Here is a 17,027-nt window from a genome sequence, read left to right as displayed (position 1 = left end):
AGAGATTCAGGCTGCGAAATGCATCACATAGAACCAGTTTCATCACAGTTCTGAAATTAAAGAACTCCTCTCTCTCCCCCCCACTTGTCACAAGTAGGCTTACATTAACAGTGCACTGAAGTTACTGCGAAAATCCCCTTGTCACCATACTCTGGCTTTCGGGCACACTGAGGGGGAATTTAGCATAGCCAATGCACCTAACCAACACGTCTTTCAGACTGTGGGAGGAAACCGGAGCACCCGGAGGAAACTCATGCAGACACGGGGAGAACGTGCAGACTCTGCACAGATAGTGACCCAAGCCAAGAATTGAACCTGGGTCCCTGGCACTGTGAGGCAGCTGTGTTAACCACCGTGCCACCCTATTCTACTGGAGTCTGGATATACTCACCTGACGAAGGAGTAGCAGCCCCTCCATCAGCTAGTGGCTTTTGCTGCCAAATAAACCTGTTGGACTTTAACCTGGTGTTGAGAGATTTCTTACTGTGTTTACTCCAATCCAATGCCAGCATCCCTACATTATTCCTCTTTTTTGGGCAGTGACATCTTTAGGCAAATTCACTCTGCTTATAAATCAATGTAAAAGTTGGAGATACTCACGTGTTAAGTGGTCATGACATAATTCATAAAGGTTACATAATATCTACACCTCACTAATCTGTTTCTCAATACCGGTTGGGGGAGGATCTCCCATGGTGCCCTCCTTCTTCAACCACGGTCACAGTTTGAAAGTATTGCGTTGACTGTAAAGCACTTTAAGACAGAGCGGTCACAAGAAACTCTGTATAAAAATGTAAATTTTTCTTTCTAAAAATCATTCAGCACAATCTTTAATGTTGAGATGAGACCTCGGTCAATCTCCCGGGTGAGATGTTCAACCAAGGGCTGAGGCAGTATTGCGAGAGAAATGCAGGCGAGCAAACGTGTTCAAGTTTTGCAGTGCAACTTACACCCACTTTGCTCTAACCTCACAGGCAAGAGCGTGTAACCACTCAGACGCTTTCCATCTTCCCCAACAGTCATTTAATTGCTCCCCGAATGAAAAAAAAGCAAGGCTCTAAGGGAAGGAGAAAGAGGGCAGTCACATTCACAGAATCTTGACAGTGCAGAAGAGGCCATTTGGCCTATTGAGTCTGCACTCATTCTGTGATAGAGTATCTTACCCAGGTCCCCTCTCCCACCTATCCATGAAACCCTACGGCATTTACCATGGCTAATCCATCTAACTTGTACATCTTGGACACTAAGGGTCAATTCAGCATAGCCAATCTGCCTAACCTGCATATCTTTGGACTGCGGGAAGAAAACTGGAGCACCTGGAGGAAACCCACACAGACACGGGGGGGGAAATGTGCAACAGATAGTCAACCAATGCCCCTGGAGCTGTGAGGCAGCAGTGATAACCAGCGTGCCACCGTGCTGCCCATTCCACGTTACGGAATGATTCAATGCACTGAAATGATTAATACTCTCATGACAAAAAGAGTTTCCTTCTGGCATTAGTTGGTTTCGGAAATAATGTTGATATGGTTTGGGAGGGGTGGCACAATGGTTCGCACTGCTGCCTCACAGCTTCAGGGACCCAGGTTCAATTCCTGCCTCGGGTCACTGCCTGTGTGGAGTTTGCACATTCTCCCCATGTCTGCGTGGGTTTCCTCCAGTTTCGTTCCACAACCCAAAGATGCACAGGTTCGGTTGATGGACCATGCTCAGTTGTACCTTAGTGTTAGGGAGATTAACAGGGTAAATACATGGGGTTACAGGGTAGGGCTTGGGTGGGATTGCTGTCGGTGCAGACTTGATGGGTTGAACTGCCTCTTTCTGCACTGTAGGGATTATATTCTTTTAAAAGAAAAATCAGGAACTGGAGCACTAAAACACTCAGAACATCAAGCATTGCCATTGAATATGGTGATGTGGTAACTCAAGAATGTAGGACAGTAAATGACACTACATTAAATACACACTAACAGGATGTACACAATGCCACAGCAGTCACTCCAGAGCCCACTTACCATTTTTTCTCTCCGGCACTTCTGTCATTTTTGATATTTCAGATACCACTCCAGATTCCAAGTCATCAACATTGATTTCACCAGGGGAAACATTACTCAGCCGTAGTACATTCTGAGAGATGCATGTGCTGCAAGTGGGGGACAGAAAACACAAGTACTGATAGTGTTGAAGCATAAGAAAACTGAAGTACATTCACATTCTTTCAAATCACTTGTCCTGGTCATTGCCGGTTCAGGAACAAAGCAACAGGCTATGAACTCATCGACTTCAGGAAGCGTAAAGGAGAATATGCCTCTGTCTACATTGATGGTAGCCATGATATGGAGATACCAGCATTGGACTGGGGTCAACGCAGTAAGAAGTCACACAAGTGGGGAGGATCTCCAAGAAGATCGCGCATATTGAGATAGACATCAAGTTTCATGGAATTTAACCTGGTGTTGTGAGACTTCTTCCTGTCTACATCAACACAGATGAAGCAGAAAGGCTCGGCAGCTTCAAGTTTTGTGTCCAGATCACCAACAACCTGTCCTGATCCCCCCCGCCCCGCCCATGCTGACACTATAGTTAAGAAAACCCACCAACGCCTCTACTTTCTCAGAAGCTTAAGGAAATTTGGCATGTCAGCTACGACTCTCACCAACTTTTACAGCTGCACCATAGAAAGCATTCTTTCTGGTTGTATCAGAGCTTGGTATGGCTCCTGCTCTGCCCAAGGCTGCAAAGAACTACAAAAGGTCGTGAATGTGGCCCAATCCATCACACAAACCAGCCTCCCATCCATTGATGGTCTACACTTCCCACTGCCTCAGCAAAGTGGGCAGCATAATTAAGGACCCCACGCATCCGGACATTCTCTCTTCCATCTTCTTCCGTCAGGGAAGAAGGTACAAAAGTCTGAGGTCACGTATGAACCAACTCAAGAACAGCTTCTTCCCTGCTGTGTCAGACCTTTGAAGGGACCTACCTTGCATCAAGTTGATCTTTCTCTACTCCCTAGCTATGACTGTAACACTACATTCTGCACTCTCGTTTCCCTCTCCGTGAACAGTATGCTTTGTCTGTATAGCACACAAGAAACAATACTTTTCACCATATGTCAATACACGTGATGGTAATAAATCAAATCAAACAGGCGGAGACCATCCTGCCCCTCAAGCCTCTCCCACCATCGAGCAGGGGATTTTCACAGTAACTTCACTGCAGTGTTAACTTAAGCCTACTTGTGACAATAATAAATAAACTTAGACTTGGATCATGACCGATCTGTACCTGAAGTCCCATGTACCCCCACTTTACTTCAGTAACACTTGCCTAACCAAAATAAAAAGAGCCAGAATACTGTGCATGCTGGAAACCGAAACAAGAACAGAGGACACTAGAAAAACAAAGCAGGTCTGCCAGCATTTATCAGGAGAGATACAGAGTTAATGTTCAAGACATAGACTCTCTGTCAGAACTGAGGGGAGAGAGAAAGTGATAAGAGGGGAGGGAGAAAGTGATAAAAGCTGAGAGAGATTGCAACAAAATCATAGAACCCTACAGTGCAGGAAGAGGCCCTTCAGCCCATCGAGTCTACACCAAACACAATCCCACCCAGGCCCTACCCCCATATCCCTACATATTATACCCACTAATTCCTCTAACCTACGCATCCCTGGATACTAAGGGGCAATTTCTTAGCATGGCCAATCAACCTAACCCACACATCTTTGGAATGTGGGAGGAAGCCGGAGTACCCGGAGGAAACCCACGCAGACACGAGGTGAATGTGCAAACTCCACACAGACAGTGACCCGAGCCAGGCATCAAACCCAGCACCCTGGAGCTGTGAAGCAGCAGTGCTAACCACTGTGCTACTGTGCCGCCCATAATGTAGCAATTTTAAGAACAAAAGGCAGATGACCTGATGTGGGAGTGTTACATTAAAGCAAATACATGTCTGGGATGTTTATAAAAAAAGGACTTTAAGATGTAGGCAAAAGGTCAAAATCAACTCAACGTCCCAAGGGCTGCAACGTGCCCAGATGAGATACTGGTCCCCCAGTTGGTGTCGGGATTCATCTGAGCACTGCAGCAGGCCAAGGACGGACATGCAGGCATGAGGGTGAGGTGCTGCACTAAAAATGACACACAATAGGAAGGTTGGGCTCATGAGGAGTGAGCAAAGGTGTTCTATTGTCGCCCAGTCTGCATTTAGTCTCCTCAATGGAGGACAGACTGCATTGAGAGCAGCAAATGCAGCAGGTCAAATTGGAAGTAGTGCTAGTGAAATGCAGCTTAACCTGGAATGAGTAATTAGTGGGTAAATAAGTAGGGATATGGGGATAGGGCCTGGGTGGGATTGTAGGTCGGTGCAGACTCGATGGGCTGAATGGCCTCTTTCTGTACTGTAGGGATTCTATGAGTACTTGGGGCCAAGAACAGCAAGGAGGGAGAAAAAAAAACTTAGTTCACCTCCACTCACTCTGACCCAACAGATCTTTGGGGGAAGGACAAGTTCCAAATATCCACAACTCTGTCATAACTCTATTTCAGATTTCACAGCCCTCTCTTCCCCCTCCTCTCACTCTCCCACAAAGGTAAACCTCACCCCCGCTGGTTCTCAACTCTACAATTAGATCAAATCTCACCCCATCAAGCCCTTTAAACATCTGAGGACAGCACAATGGCAACCACTGCTGCCTCAGTGCCAGGGACCCAGGTTCCCAGCTTGGGTCGCAGCCTGCACATTCTCCCTGTGTCTGCATGGGTTTCCCCTGAGTGCTCAGGTTTTCTCCCATAGCCCAACCATGCGTGGGATAGGTTGATTGGCTATGCTAAATTGTCCCTTTGTGTCAGGGGAGCAGCAGGGTAAATAAGTGAGGTTATGGGGGAATAGTGCCTGAATGGGATTGTTGTTGCTGCAGGCTCAATGCGCCGAATATTCCTAGCATACTTCCACACAATCCTACAGTGCAGGAGGCCATTTGGCCCATCGAGCCTCCATTGACCACAATCCCAACCAGGTTTTCTGCATTGTATGAATTCTATGAAAACAAAATCTCAAAGAGGAACACAAGTTTGACTATGCGACCTATCTTCATGATTTATCCCTTTCAACTATTCTGGTAGCTATACACAGTGGCCGCTACAACTGCGATACATCTTACCCGAGATATGGTGCACACAACTGAACACAGTACTCGAAAGTCTCTGAACTGTCCGCTTGAATATGCGTACTCAAGCAGTTTTAACACTGCCTTGATGTCCAGCCAAAAAAAATCCTGAATAAAATCTATGACTCAAGTAAAATATTGCACCAGTTATTTCAGCTTCTGACTGGAAAATGTGTTTTTTTTTATGGTCTGCAGACAGCACCCAAGTTTGGGAGCGAGACAAGTGACGTTGAAGAGAGAGAGAAAGGAAGAACCTTTTGTCCCCCGGTGTCTGGAGGCAGCTGGCTTGAAGGAAGCATGCAATGCAATTAAAACAGAAACAACAATCGGGTTTGTTCATAACTGGCATAGATGCTTTCGAAAACTATTCAAATTTATGGAGTCCTGACGACTGTTTGGAGGTACTTAACTAACTCAAACTATTCAAGATGGAGATAACCTGTCTCCACTTTCAACGAAAAACAATATGCGTAAAAGTCAATTGTAAAATTATTTGTTTAGATTACAAGCTAGGGTTATTAGTTTTCATCCTTAGGAGTCATAGTTTAATATTTAGTGTAAAAGGATGTGAGGTAGCATGTGGGGAGGCAATGGCCTAGTGGTATTATCGCTAGACTATTAATCCAGTAACTCAAATAATGTTCTGGAGACCCAGATTCGAATCCCACCATGGCAGATGTTGGAATTTGAATTCAACAGAAAAAGTGGAATTAGGATTCTACTGATTGTTGGAAAAACCCACCTGATTCACTAATGCCCTTTCAGGAAAGAAATCTGCCGTCCTTACCTGGTCTGGCTTACATGTGACTCCAGAGGCACAGCAATGTGGCTGACTCTCAACCAACCTCTAAAATGGTCAAATAAGAATGGGCAATAAATGCTAGCCAGCCAGCGACACCCATGTCCCATCAACAAATGAATTTAAAACCCTATTTATTCACTTGTCTATTAATTATTTTGCAGTCAAATCTTAAATGAGCTTTGGTGTTGGTGATACTCTGCTGATTTCTTCTTGTGGGAGAATCTAGAACGAGGGCGGGAATATCAATGTTTAAAATAAAGGGTCCACCCAATTTGTACTAAAATAAGCAGGAAACTTTTCTCAAAAGATCATGAATCTTTGGAACTCTTCTTCAAAAAGATGCAGAGGCAGGATCTTCGAATATTTTGAAAGGCAGAGCTGGGTAGATTCTCAATAAGCCAGGGGCTGAAAGGTCATCGGGTTATGGTTATCAGGTTAAGTGACGAGGTTTCGGTCAAATCAGCCATGATCTTATTGAATGGCGAAAGCAGGCCCAAGGGGCTGAGTGACTTACTCCCGCTTCAGGCGTTTGTATGTAATTCTCAGAGGGTTGTGAAGAATCCTGTGAACACACAAGATCCACCCAAGAGATAAGGATATCTGGTGAGAGGTCTTTCTGATCATTACCCAGACCAGAGGCACTGAGGATGCTCTCCAAGCCTGAGGGAGCCAGGAGTTCCCCAGACTGATTCCTGGGACAGCAGGATCATCGCATGGGGAGACACTGGGTCATTCGGTCCTGTATTCACTGGATTTTAGAAAAAAAGGGGAGCTCATTGAAACATAAAATTCTGACGGTGCTGGACAAACTGGCTGCAGGGTCTAGAACAATGGGTCACCATCTCAGGACACAGGGTACGCCTCTTAAGACTGAGATGAGGAGAAACTTCTTCACTCGGGATGGTGAACCCGTGGAATTCTCTATCAGTACACCTGGAGGTCAAGTCACTGAATATATTTAAGGAGGAAGTAGTAGATTTTCTAAGGATGTCACGGGAGGTGTGTTTCTTGCGATGGGACTGGATAGGCTACATGCAGGAAAAATGTTCCCAATGTTGGGGAAGTCCAGAACTAGGGGGTCAACGGTCTAAAAATAAGGGGTAAGCCATTCAGGATTGAAATGAAGAATTTCTTCACTCAGTTGTGAGCCTGTGGAATTCTCCACCACAGAAAGGTATTGGGGCCAGTTCATTAGATATGTTCAAGAGGGAGCTGGAAATGGCCCCTGCAACTAAAAGGGATCAAAGGATATGGAGAGAAAGTGGGAGTGGGATACTGAAAGTGCAGGATCAGCCATGATCATATCGAGTGGCTGTGCAGGCTCGAAGGGCCTACTCCTGCACCTATTTTTGATGATGTTTCGCCGTCTCATGTGAATGGAGAGTAGTGGAGCCAACCAAATGTAATAGTGATGGGATCAAACGATAAAACATATTACCACAGAGTGCAACGCACCCCTCCCCGCCAATGACAACAGCGCAGCCACCCCCTCCCGTCCACACTGGAGTGTTAACCTTGATTTTTGTGCTAAGTGGACCGATCTGACTCAGTGGCGAGACAGCCATCAACTGAGACACAGCCGATACACAACTAATTGCTCATGGGGAAATCCCGTGGAGAAAGACTTTCCCCAACCTCACCCTCCTCTTTAACAAAAGTCCCTCAACATGAAACAGCCTCAAGGGAGAGGTGACGGCTAAAAGAAAATGTGGCAGAAAGGCCAAATGGAGTTTTTAAAGTTTCCGACCAACAGCAAAAGGGAAACGCAGCAATCAGCTTTTAAAGATCCCAGCATCAGCTTTCCTTTCATTGTTGTTCTAAATTCAAGTTTCAGAATGAAATGAGTTAAATCATCAGAACCTGAGTCATAAATATTGACATTTAGAACCAGTCATCTTGGCCTAAACCCACCATTTTGCAAAGCTACATTCTAGCCAAGGTGACCGTATCTCTGCACTCCTTCCTCACTTTGAACCAAGGTTAGGACAGTAAACAAATGTGGCTGAAGACTGGTGTAATCAGAACCCAAAAGCAGTGGAAACACTTGGCAGGACAGGCAGCAATTGTGGAGAGAGAAAACAGAGGTAAGATTTCAGGTTAGTGACCAGTATTTTCTGGTTTTGTATCGATTTCCAGCATCGTAGTATTTTGATTTAAAAAAAAACAGCGGCACAGTGGTTAGTACTGCTGCCTCACAGTACCAGGGACCTTGGTTCAATTCCCATCTTGGGTTACTGTCTATGCGGAGTCTGCACTTTCTCCCAGTGTCCAGTTTCCTCCCACAGTCTGAAAGGCGTGCTGGTTAGGTGCACTGGCCGTGCTAAATTCTCCCTCAGTGTACCCGAACAGGCACTGGAGTGTGGCGACTAGGGGATTTTCACAGTAACTTCGTTGCAGTGTTAACGTAAGCCCCCTTGTAACACTAACGAATAAACTTTAAACCGCTGCATCCTAGTCAAGTCTCAAATTCTGATAGCTCTTCTACCAATTGTGCTACTCAATTTCTACCCCAACAGTTGGAAGAACAGGTTGAGAATTACCTATGAATTCTCTAAATTATTTCAGCAGTGTCAAATAAAACTTTTCATCTACCTTGTACCGTCCCCAGATAAACAAGCTGTTCGAGAGACTAATGACATACTAACTCATCATACTGTGTTCCTATGTTGAGCGGAATCCAAGCACAAAACATTACCATCAATTTTTTTTTAAAAAAAGGCAAGATACTGGGATCTGAAACAAAAACCCAGAAATTGCTGGAAAATCTCAGTAGGTCTGACAGTATTTGTGGACAGAAAATAAGAGCTAATGTTTCGAATGAGGATGACCCTTTGTCAGAGCTGAAGACAAGGACAATAAGACGAGGTTTATAATGTAAGAGTGGGGATGGCATAGACAAAAAGACAAAAGAGAATGTAAATGGTGATGATCAAGGTTAGGACTGGTGCTAATAGCAGACCACAAAGATCTGATTTTGTTTTGTCCACTTAAAAAGGAAGGGCCTCAATAATCTGCTTTAGGGACACTGTGCGGTCAGTACATGCTAACCAGAGAGGCAGGGCGAGGGAGGAGCACAGACCGAGGGCAGGAACTGAATGGCTTATCATCCAATCTGAGAACAAACTCTTAACTAGGTTAGCTTAATGTAAATAGGATAACAGAAAAAGTAGTGTGACTGCACTGCCTGGCAACAGAAAAATCAGGTCAGTGGGTTGGTTCTGGTGCCAGTTAAGAAGTGGATTACTGGATGGTTCTATACTGACTGCTGGAATGACACAGCAACATAGGTTGCATACTGCAGATAGCTAACTGATTAATTAGTGAACCTACCATAGAAGTGTGTCAAAACCCTACATCATCCCTGAAAACCCAGCCCAATCCACTATCGCTTCCCAGGGAAGAAGGTTAACGTTCTCTTGTCGGAGCCAAAGATCAGCTCTTCCGCGAACAAGATCGCCATCAGCACGGTTCAATCCCACACAGGGAGCAGCCAGGAAATCGATGCCAGATCTTTGAATTCCTCTTTTAGGAGAGCCAGAGATTCAAAAATCTAGCCTACCAATCACACCATACTTCCCAAAATATGCCAGAACACATAACTAAGGGAGTGCAGGAGATGCTGCACCTGGTATCACAGCTGTGCCACATTCTGCAGCCACAGCAGGTGCAACTGGCTCCAAGAAGGACAATACCAAATGTTGAGTGTGAATGACCAAATGGATTGGTAAGGGTATTTTCCACCTCCTAACCACCACCCCAGAAACGACTCTGAGAAGCTTCATTCAATCTAGCAAAAAGACTGCTGGCAGGTGTCACTAGTCATACAGATGCACTAAATGTTTTTGTAGATTATGTACAGGATTCCAGACATGCCTCTCAGGATGAAGGCAGCATCAGCCACGCTGCAGTGATTAGCAGATTCCATTGTAAGGGACACTGGTGATTACAGTCAGGCATGCATTGATGGTATCGTCCTCCTCAGTAACTCACAGGGGCGACACATCAAACGCATCAACTTCTCAACCCATTCCAGCAAAACAGGTTTGGCAGGTAGTGTGACAGAGGAGAAGAAGGTGCCCTTCAGTGAGTTCACAGTTGAACTGTGCCCCAACTCCACAGATCTGTCCTTGTCCCATGTCTGTTAAGATTTTTGTTAGCCAAAGAAGTGAGCAGTCTCAGGCTTAAAATTTACAATCGATCCAGCACCAACTGCTGCCTCACAGTGCCAGGGACCCAGGTTCAATTCCAGCCTCGGGTCACTGTCTGTGTGGAGTTTGTACATTCTCCTTGTATCTGCATGGGTTTCCTCCCATAGTCCAAAAGATGCGCGGGTCAGATTGACTGACCACGCTAAATAGCCCCTTAATGCCAGGGGATCTAGGAGTGTAAACATGCAGGGTTACAGGAATAGGATGTGGGGGTGGGGAACTGTTGCCAGTGCAGGCCCGGTGGGCCGAATGGCCTCCTTCTGAATTTTAGATTGTATGATTCTAACTGCCCTGTGTAGAAGAGATTTCCATCTGTCTGTGTGTGTAAACAAGCATTCCTGAATTTCAATCCTAGAAGGACTGGCTCTAATGTTTTGATTGCGGCCCTAGTCATAACCGGTTGAGACAGTTCCTCTCTATCTGTACCATGCACGCCACTGAATATCTTAAAAATCTTCAAACTTCAAGGGAACGCAATGTTAGTTTGTGCTATTTCTCCTTATAAATTAACTTTTGAGTCCAGGTACCTACCCCTCCAAGGCCTAATATCCTTCCTAAGGCTCTGTACAGCAAACAAACTACCTCCATCCCCTCATATTTTACTCCTCTAAACATAAAGGGTGGCCTTCCATTACCCGTTTCATTATTTTTTTTCTACCAACTCATGGGTCCAGGTGCCTGGATCGAGGTCAGTAGGTGGAAAGAGTAAAAGTGTAACCAGTGGATTCCACTGGTTATCCTGTCTCCTGGCTAACAAACATGTATGGATGTTCCTCCAGTTGGTCAGCTATTTTGGCAGTTTATTCCCAATTCAATTTCGGTAGCCACAGCATTAATCTAATTAGATAAGAATCCCAACAGTGCAGAAGAGGCCATTCAGCCCAGAGTCTGCACTAACTCTCTGACAGAGCATCTTTACCCAGGCTCTCTCCCCTGCCTCATCCCCATAACCCTGCATGTTTATCCTGGCTAATCCATCTAACCTACACAGGGATCTGGGTTCAAATCACTGTCTGTGTGGAGTCTGCATGTTCTCCCCAAGTCTGCGTGGGTTTCCTCCAGTTTCCTCCCACAGTCCGAAAGATGCACTAGTTAGGTGTATTGGCCATGCTAAATTCTCCCTTAGTGTACCCGAACAGACAACAGATCATGGCGATCAGGGGATTTTCACAGCAACTTCATTGCACTGTTAATCATAGAATCCTACAGTGCAGAAGGAAGCCATTTGGCCCCTCGAGTTTGCACTGACCAGGATCCCACCCATTCGCTATCCCCATAACCCCATGCATTTACCCTAGCTAGTCCCCTTAACATTAAATGGGGCAATTTAGCGTGGCCAATCCACCTAACCTACACATCTCTGGAGTGAGGGAGGAAACCGGAGCACACAAAGGAAGCCCATGTGGACATGGGGAGAACGTGCAAACTCCACACAGTCACCCAAGCCAGGAATTGAACCTGGGTCCCTGGCACTGTGAGGCAGCAGTGCTAACCACTGTGCCACATGCAAGCCTAGTCGTGACACTAATAAACTTTAAAAACTGTGGGACACTAAGGGTCAATTTAACGTGGCCAATCCACCAAACCTGCACATCTTTGGAGTGTGGGAGCAAACGGAATCACCTGGAGGAAACCCATGCAGACATGGGCAGAATGTGCAAACTTCACACAAACAAGATAGTCACCCAAGGCTAAAACTGATAAAAAAAAATGAGGCCCAACTAAGTGACCTGATCCCAGGGCAGAAAATCCTATTGTGAGCAAAAACATGCCTGTGATAGCTCGCTGGTGTTGTTCTTTGGAGGTGTCACAGCCAACAGCAATACTTCTGTTCTCACTGATGCACTGTTAAAAACATTGATGAGTCATTTACCTGTACCTATGGTTATTTAAACAATCTCTGTTTGGATAATCAAGCGTCCTTCAGATCCTACAAAAGGCTACACAGCCAGCTCAAGACACTGCACTTTGTAATCGCAATCCTCTTACCTGGCTACATTAACAAAGAAAAATAAAACCTGTGTAGCTGTGGAAATACCACTGTGGCTTCTGCCAGGATTAAGTCCTTGCACACATTGCAAGATGCAAAATAATTTTAGCCTGACATCTGAAAGTTTGCACTATTTTCAGCAATGGGGATATTCATAGAGAGTGCATTTTATCAGACTTACATTTCTAAATTAAAAAATACAGGAAGGCACCATCTGCAATTGAGGTCAGATTTCCATGCAGTGAGAGATTTGCAGAGTGAACGCGGGGTATTTTTTTTGCAACAGGAAATAATTAGTGAGCCGTACCTTTGGGCGAACTCGGCAGTATCGGACAGGGACATCTCGCTCAGCAGCACTGCGCTGCCCGCTTGCTGAGGATCTCTGGCTGCCGACTGCTCCACCACACTCAGCGACATCTCGCACAGGGCTGCTGCTGGTCAGAGAGAGACAGGGAGGGTCAGAAATGCCACGTTAGTTCACTCAGATGTCAGGAACAGGCAAGGGTGAGTCAGAGGAACAGCAACGGCTGAAACAAGAGGCTTCAGGAAGTGAGATGTATCTGGTACAGTCAGGGGACAAAAAGGGAGGGAAAGAAAATTGTTACACTAATCCCCTTCGCCCTCCTCTAGTCCTGCTTGTTTTACACCTTGGAGTCCCAGCACGTTCTTCATTTCAACACTTGCTCTCTTTCACATCTCTCTCTGAAAGTTTCATCGTACCTAGTTTCTGCTCACGGCTTTCTTTTTTTAAAAAAGGAATAAATAAATTGGACTGGAAACTTAGACCTTCAGGTGTTTCTCACACATCAATCCAAAACTCACCCCCCCTCAATCCACACAAAATAACTCTCACCCCTCTCAATCCACCAAAGAACACTCACACGTTAAAATCCTTTCACTCTCCGCTCTGTCTCCACTCCGCACCTCTGACTTTTCATTCACTCAGCCCAGCCCACTTTGCGAAGCATTTTGGGACACATGCTTACATCTTCAGGCCAAGGAAAAAAAAGGGTTACTACAGTTCAAGCACCACCCACTAAAAGTCACAAGACACTACCAGCTCCTGATGAAATATTTGAAATTAAAGATTCCACCAGAATAGCACTGGGCTGGGTGAATCATAAACCTCTTTTTCTGAAATTAATCCAGATTGAAAATTAAAAATCATAATCTTAATCCAGATTACAAAACAATCAGTAATATTAATCCAGATTACAAAATAAAAATCAGTAATATTAATCCAGATTACAAAATAAAAATCAGTAATATTAATCCAGATTACAAAAAACAGTAATATTAATCCAGATTACAAAAAAATCAGTAATATTACTGATCTAGATTGCAAAAGAACCCATATTGATCCAGTCTACAAAAAAAATCAGCAACATTGATCCAGCCTACTTCTAAATATTGTTCTGTTCACAAGTAGCTAAACTTTTCATCCCAATTGGAACCTTGTCAAAGCAGTTATGAAAACATATAACTAAATTTTAAATGGGCTATTTTTAACTGGCAGTTTACTTGCATAACTGAACAAATCAACAATATCCATCTGACTACATGTGGGCAACTCCTATCATTCCTTTTCAAGATAACCACAAATATTTGTGTCAAGCCAGGCTACAATCGTGGCTAATTTTTTCCAAATTCCTGTAGAATGTTTTTCCAGCCAGCACAATTCTCTACCAGCATGCAGGGCAGCGCAGGGCACTCTGTATCTGCCTCATCTATTGTCGTTGGTCACAAGTTCCACAACATTTCCAGTGTTGCGTTCATCAGGATCATTGCTGCAGTCTCCCCATTGCATTTCCTTCAGGGGGCATGCCAAGAAAGTGACTGCTTGCTGCGGCAGGAGTCTATCAGCAGTCTCGTACGCTGCCTCCCTGAAAAATGCCAGTCATAACCTTCACCGAGCAAGGGTGGGGGGTGGCATTGCTAAATAACTGGTGTTACTAAAGCAGCAAAAGTGCTCCCTCAGATCACGCCATCAACACACCAGTGTCTGGCAGAAGGTTACTGTGCTGGAAAATACATGGAATGAGGGAGAACAAGAAACTGACCACCCTCACTCACCCAATGTGGCGCCATTGCTCCTCTAAGGCGGCAGTGGAACCACTTACAGATGAAGAGAAATATCCCCATGACATTCTGCGCCCCACACCAGTCTTGGTACCAAGTTATAGGGGTCTCTACCAAGCCAAGGCTAAACAAATATTCATTTTTCCTCACAGCAACCGATTATTGATCAAATTACTTATTGATCACAATTATATTGTGTCAGAATTATATTGTGGGCCAGTTTGCCGAAATAACATGGAAAGGTGGATGATTCAGACAAATCGACTGCTCTCTCCCCGTCTGCAAAGAAATTAAAGATTTATCAAAAAGTTTGTTTTCCCTGGAGAGGAAAGACCTAACAGAGGCTGTCAAAATTACAAAAGGTTCTGAAGTCACAAAGAACCATATTGTTACCAATAGCTGGAAAATCGGTAATAAAAAGGCAAAAATGGAAGATTATTTTTAAAAAGAGGGTTATAAGAACATGGAATGTTTCAGCACAGGCACTCATTGAGGCTTAGACCATAACTGCATTTGAAATGGGGATTTTGCAAGATAATAGGAACAAGCAGAGAAATAGAATTTGAATAGCTGGCTTCAGGAGAAGAACTAGCATTGACATTGGGCTGAATGGCCTCCATTAATGCTTGGATTTTTATCATTTGACAAGAACTGAAGGAACGTTGCAGTAATAAGTCAAATGTTGTCCCTGTAACAGCTTCCGAAAGATGACTGGCACATTATAAAACATAACTGAAAGGTTTCCATTTTGTTTATGCAGACTGCCTTACTGCCCTCATCTGCTCATGGCGATGCTCAAAGCACCACCATAAACTCCATACACTATTACACAGTAAATAAAAAACAGCCATGAGGAATGCCTATAAAATATAAGCAAAAAAAACATTGACATGGCAATGCAAAGTGTCAAAACGCAGCACCCTCAACCACTCCCCCCCCATTTCATCTCCAATCCTCAATGTCAATTATTGATCTAAACCCAGTGCCAGTTAAAAGCTTTTACCACAGGAAAATAAGTGAACATTGAAATACTTGTCAGCCTGGGTCACTCAGGTACAATTTAAACAGTTGGGTAAAAGAGCTAGCAGCGATGGTATTCTGTGGCTCTGCATCCCATCCAATACTAACACATAATTTCCAATTAAAAACAAAAGAATCGTGGAATTTCAACCCTAAGCTGTGAGCCAGCTAAATGGAGCCCTAAGCCCCTGATTTAGCCAACGCCGAGTGCCTGTTAGCATGAAGCTCCCGACCTACCTCTCTCTGTGTACCGACCCCTTCCTAGTTATTCTGCTACATTCCCCTTGGTCAGTCCTGCATCTCCATTCACTGGCCTATACCCAGGACACTTCTGCATCTCCATTCACTGGCCTATACCCAGGACCATCCACAAGCAACCTGGTTGTTACACCAAAATTAAAATCCTTGGGTTTCCTGATCGGCCCAGATCATTAGCCGGCTGTACAGTTCTCTCTGACCAGAGAGTGACTAGGATCACATTTTGTCCTCGCCGACAACAAAAAAAGAAAATAGCATTCGCAGAACATTTGACGGGGAAAATGAGTTCTTCTAACGAAATAGCTTATCAATTGCCATCTGTGAGCACGCCTGCAATTGATAAAACATAGTAATTTGCAAAGCAAACAGCTGCTGACTGCAGCATCATTTTAAATAGTACAGCAAAACATGCAATTATTCACAGATTTCCAAGCCTTTAGTTTTATTAGCATTAAAGTAGAAAATGATCAGCTATGTTTTCAGAATGATGCAGCACTTTTGATCCAAGTGAAATCCAAGAACTTAAATTCTCGACCAGTTAGCACAAAATAACAAGTATTTGCAGTTGACACACACACACCCTTCAATATTTAGCAGCAGATTAAAATACATTCCAAAGCACTAACAACATTTGAAAAGCTTCATCACGTTTGGCCATGAACAGATATTAAATCAAAATACAATGGAAGAAAAATAAAATTTGTTCGGTTACCACAAAAACAACACGGACTCCAGCCAAATGATAGATGCTGGATAACCCACAACGGTTCTGTCAATAAAGCTGCAACATCTTCAATCGCAAAGATGTGAAAGCAACTGCAAAGATTAGACCTCAAATCGCTGCAAACATGGGGCCATTTCGCTGCAAACACGGTTATGTGTCTGGATTAATTAATCCCTTTTCTATATTTCCCAGACAAGGCTTACAAAAAAAAATCTGCTGCAACATCGACAGCAATTAGACATCAGGAAACTAACAGTAAAACCACAGCTCCCATGCTTTTGCTTTCTCGTTTAAAAAAAGCCCATTTCTGTATTTCATTTCTTTAATACAGATGCAAGCAATACAGATTTTTTACTTTCTCTCGCAAACAAAACCAAGCATTCCTTACATTCTATCCTTGGCATAGTAATAACAGGGTTTAAAATTTGACACCAGAGCCTGCAGCTTCTTGTAATCTGCTTTCAAGTCTGGGTCATGAACATGACTGGGCTTTCTTCCTTATTGAAACAGAATTACAGCCTGCATTGTTCAAGCAACTTCCCCTTCCCCCCAGAGTCATCAGCATTTAGTGATGTAACATTTTCTGCTTCCTGATTGGATACAACTGTCTGCAGGTACCCCATCACCCCATGTAACCACAGCCCTTATATGGCAACATCCTCAGATTACATGGTACTAGCTCATTGGTGAAGGATGGCCACTGCTGATTTTCCCAAACCCCTCACTGGAATACAATAACCCGCTTCTCGTTAGCTGCTTTGCTTCTTTGCGC

The 17,027-nt window shown here is 44.3% G+C and overlaps 1 protein-coding gene across 5 annotated transcripts in view; it reads right to left on the bottom strand.

Annotated features, from left to right (window-relative positions):
- acsbg2 (acyl-CoA synthetase bubblegum family member 2) overlaps positions 1-16,746 on the bottom strand; it is a 55,582-nt gene extending 38,836 nt beyond the window's left edge. Inside the window, exons 1-3 of one of the 5 annotated variants that reach the window (XM_080213281.1) lie at positions 16,644-16,746; positions 12,482-12,605; positions 2,016-2,143 (exon numbers count right to left, since the gene is read on the bottom strand). In XM_080213281.1, the coding sequence (XP_080069407.1) occupies positions 2,016-2,143; positions 12,482-12,605; positions 16,644-16,659 (268 nt within the window). In that variant the 5' untranslated portion in view covers positions 16,660-16,746. The other 4 variants (XM_080213280.1, XM_080213282.1, XM_080213283.1 and 1 more) reach the window with 4 other exon arrangements.
- Positions 16,747-17,027: the final 281 nt, after the last annotated feature.

The sequence above is a fragment of the Carcharhinus amblyrhynchos genome, chromosome 26 (assembly GCF_965287045.1).
Source record: "Carcharhinus amblyrhynchos chromosome 26, sCarAmb.v2.hapA, whole genome shotgun sequence".
NCBI lineage: Eukaryota > Metazoa > Chordata > Chondrichthyes > Carcharhiniformes > Carcharhinidae > Carcharhinus > Carcharhinus amblyrhynchos.
Note: the sequence above shows the minus strand (reverse complement) of the source record. Positions and strands in the feature narration are given on the sequence as shown.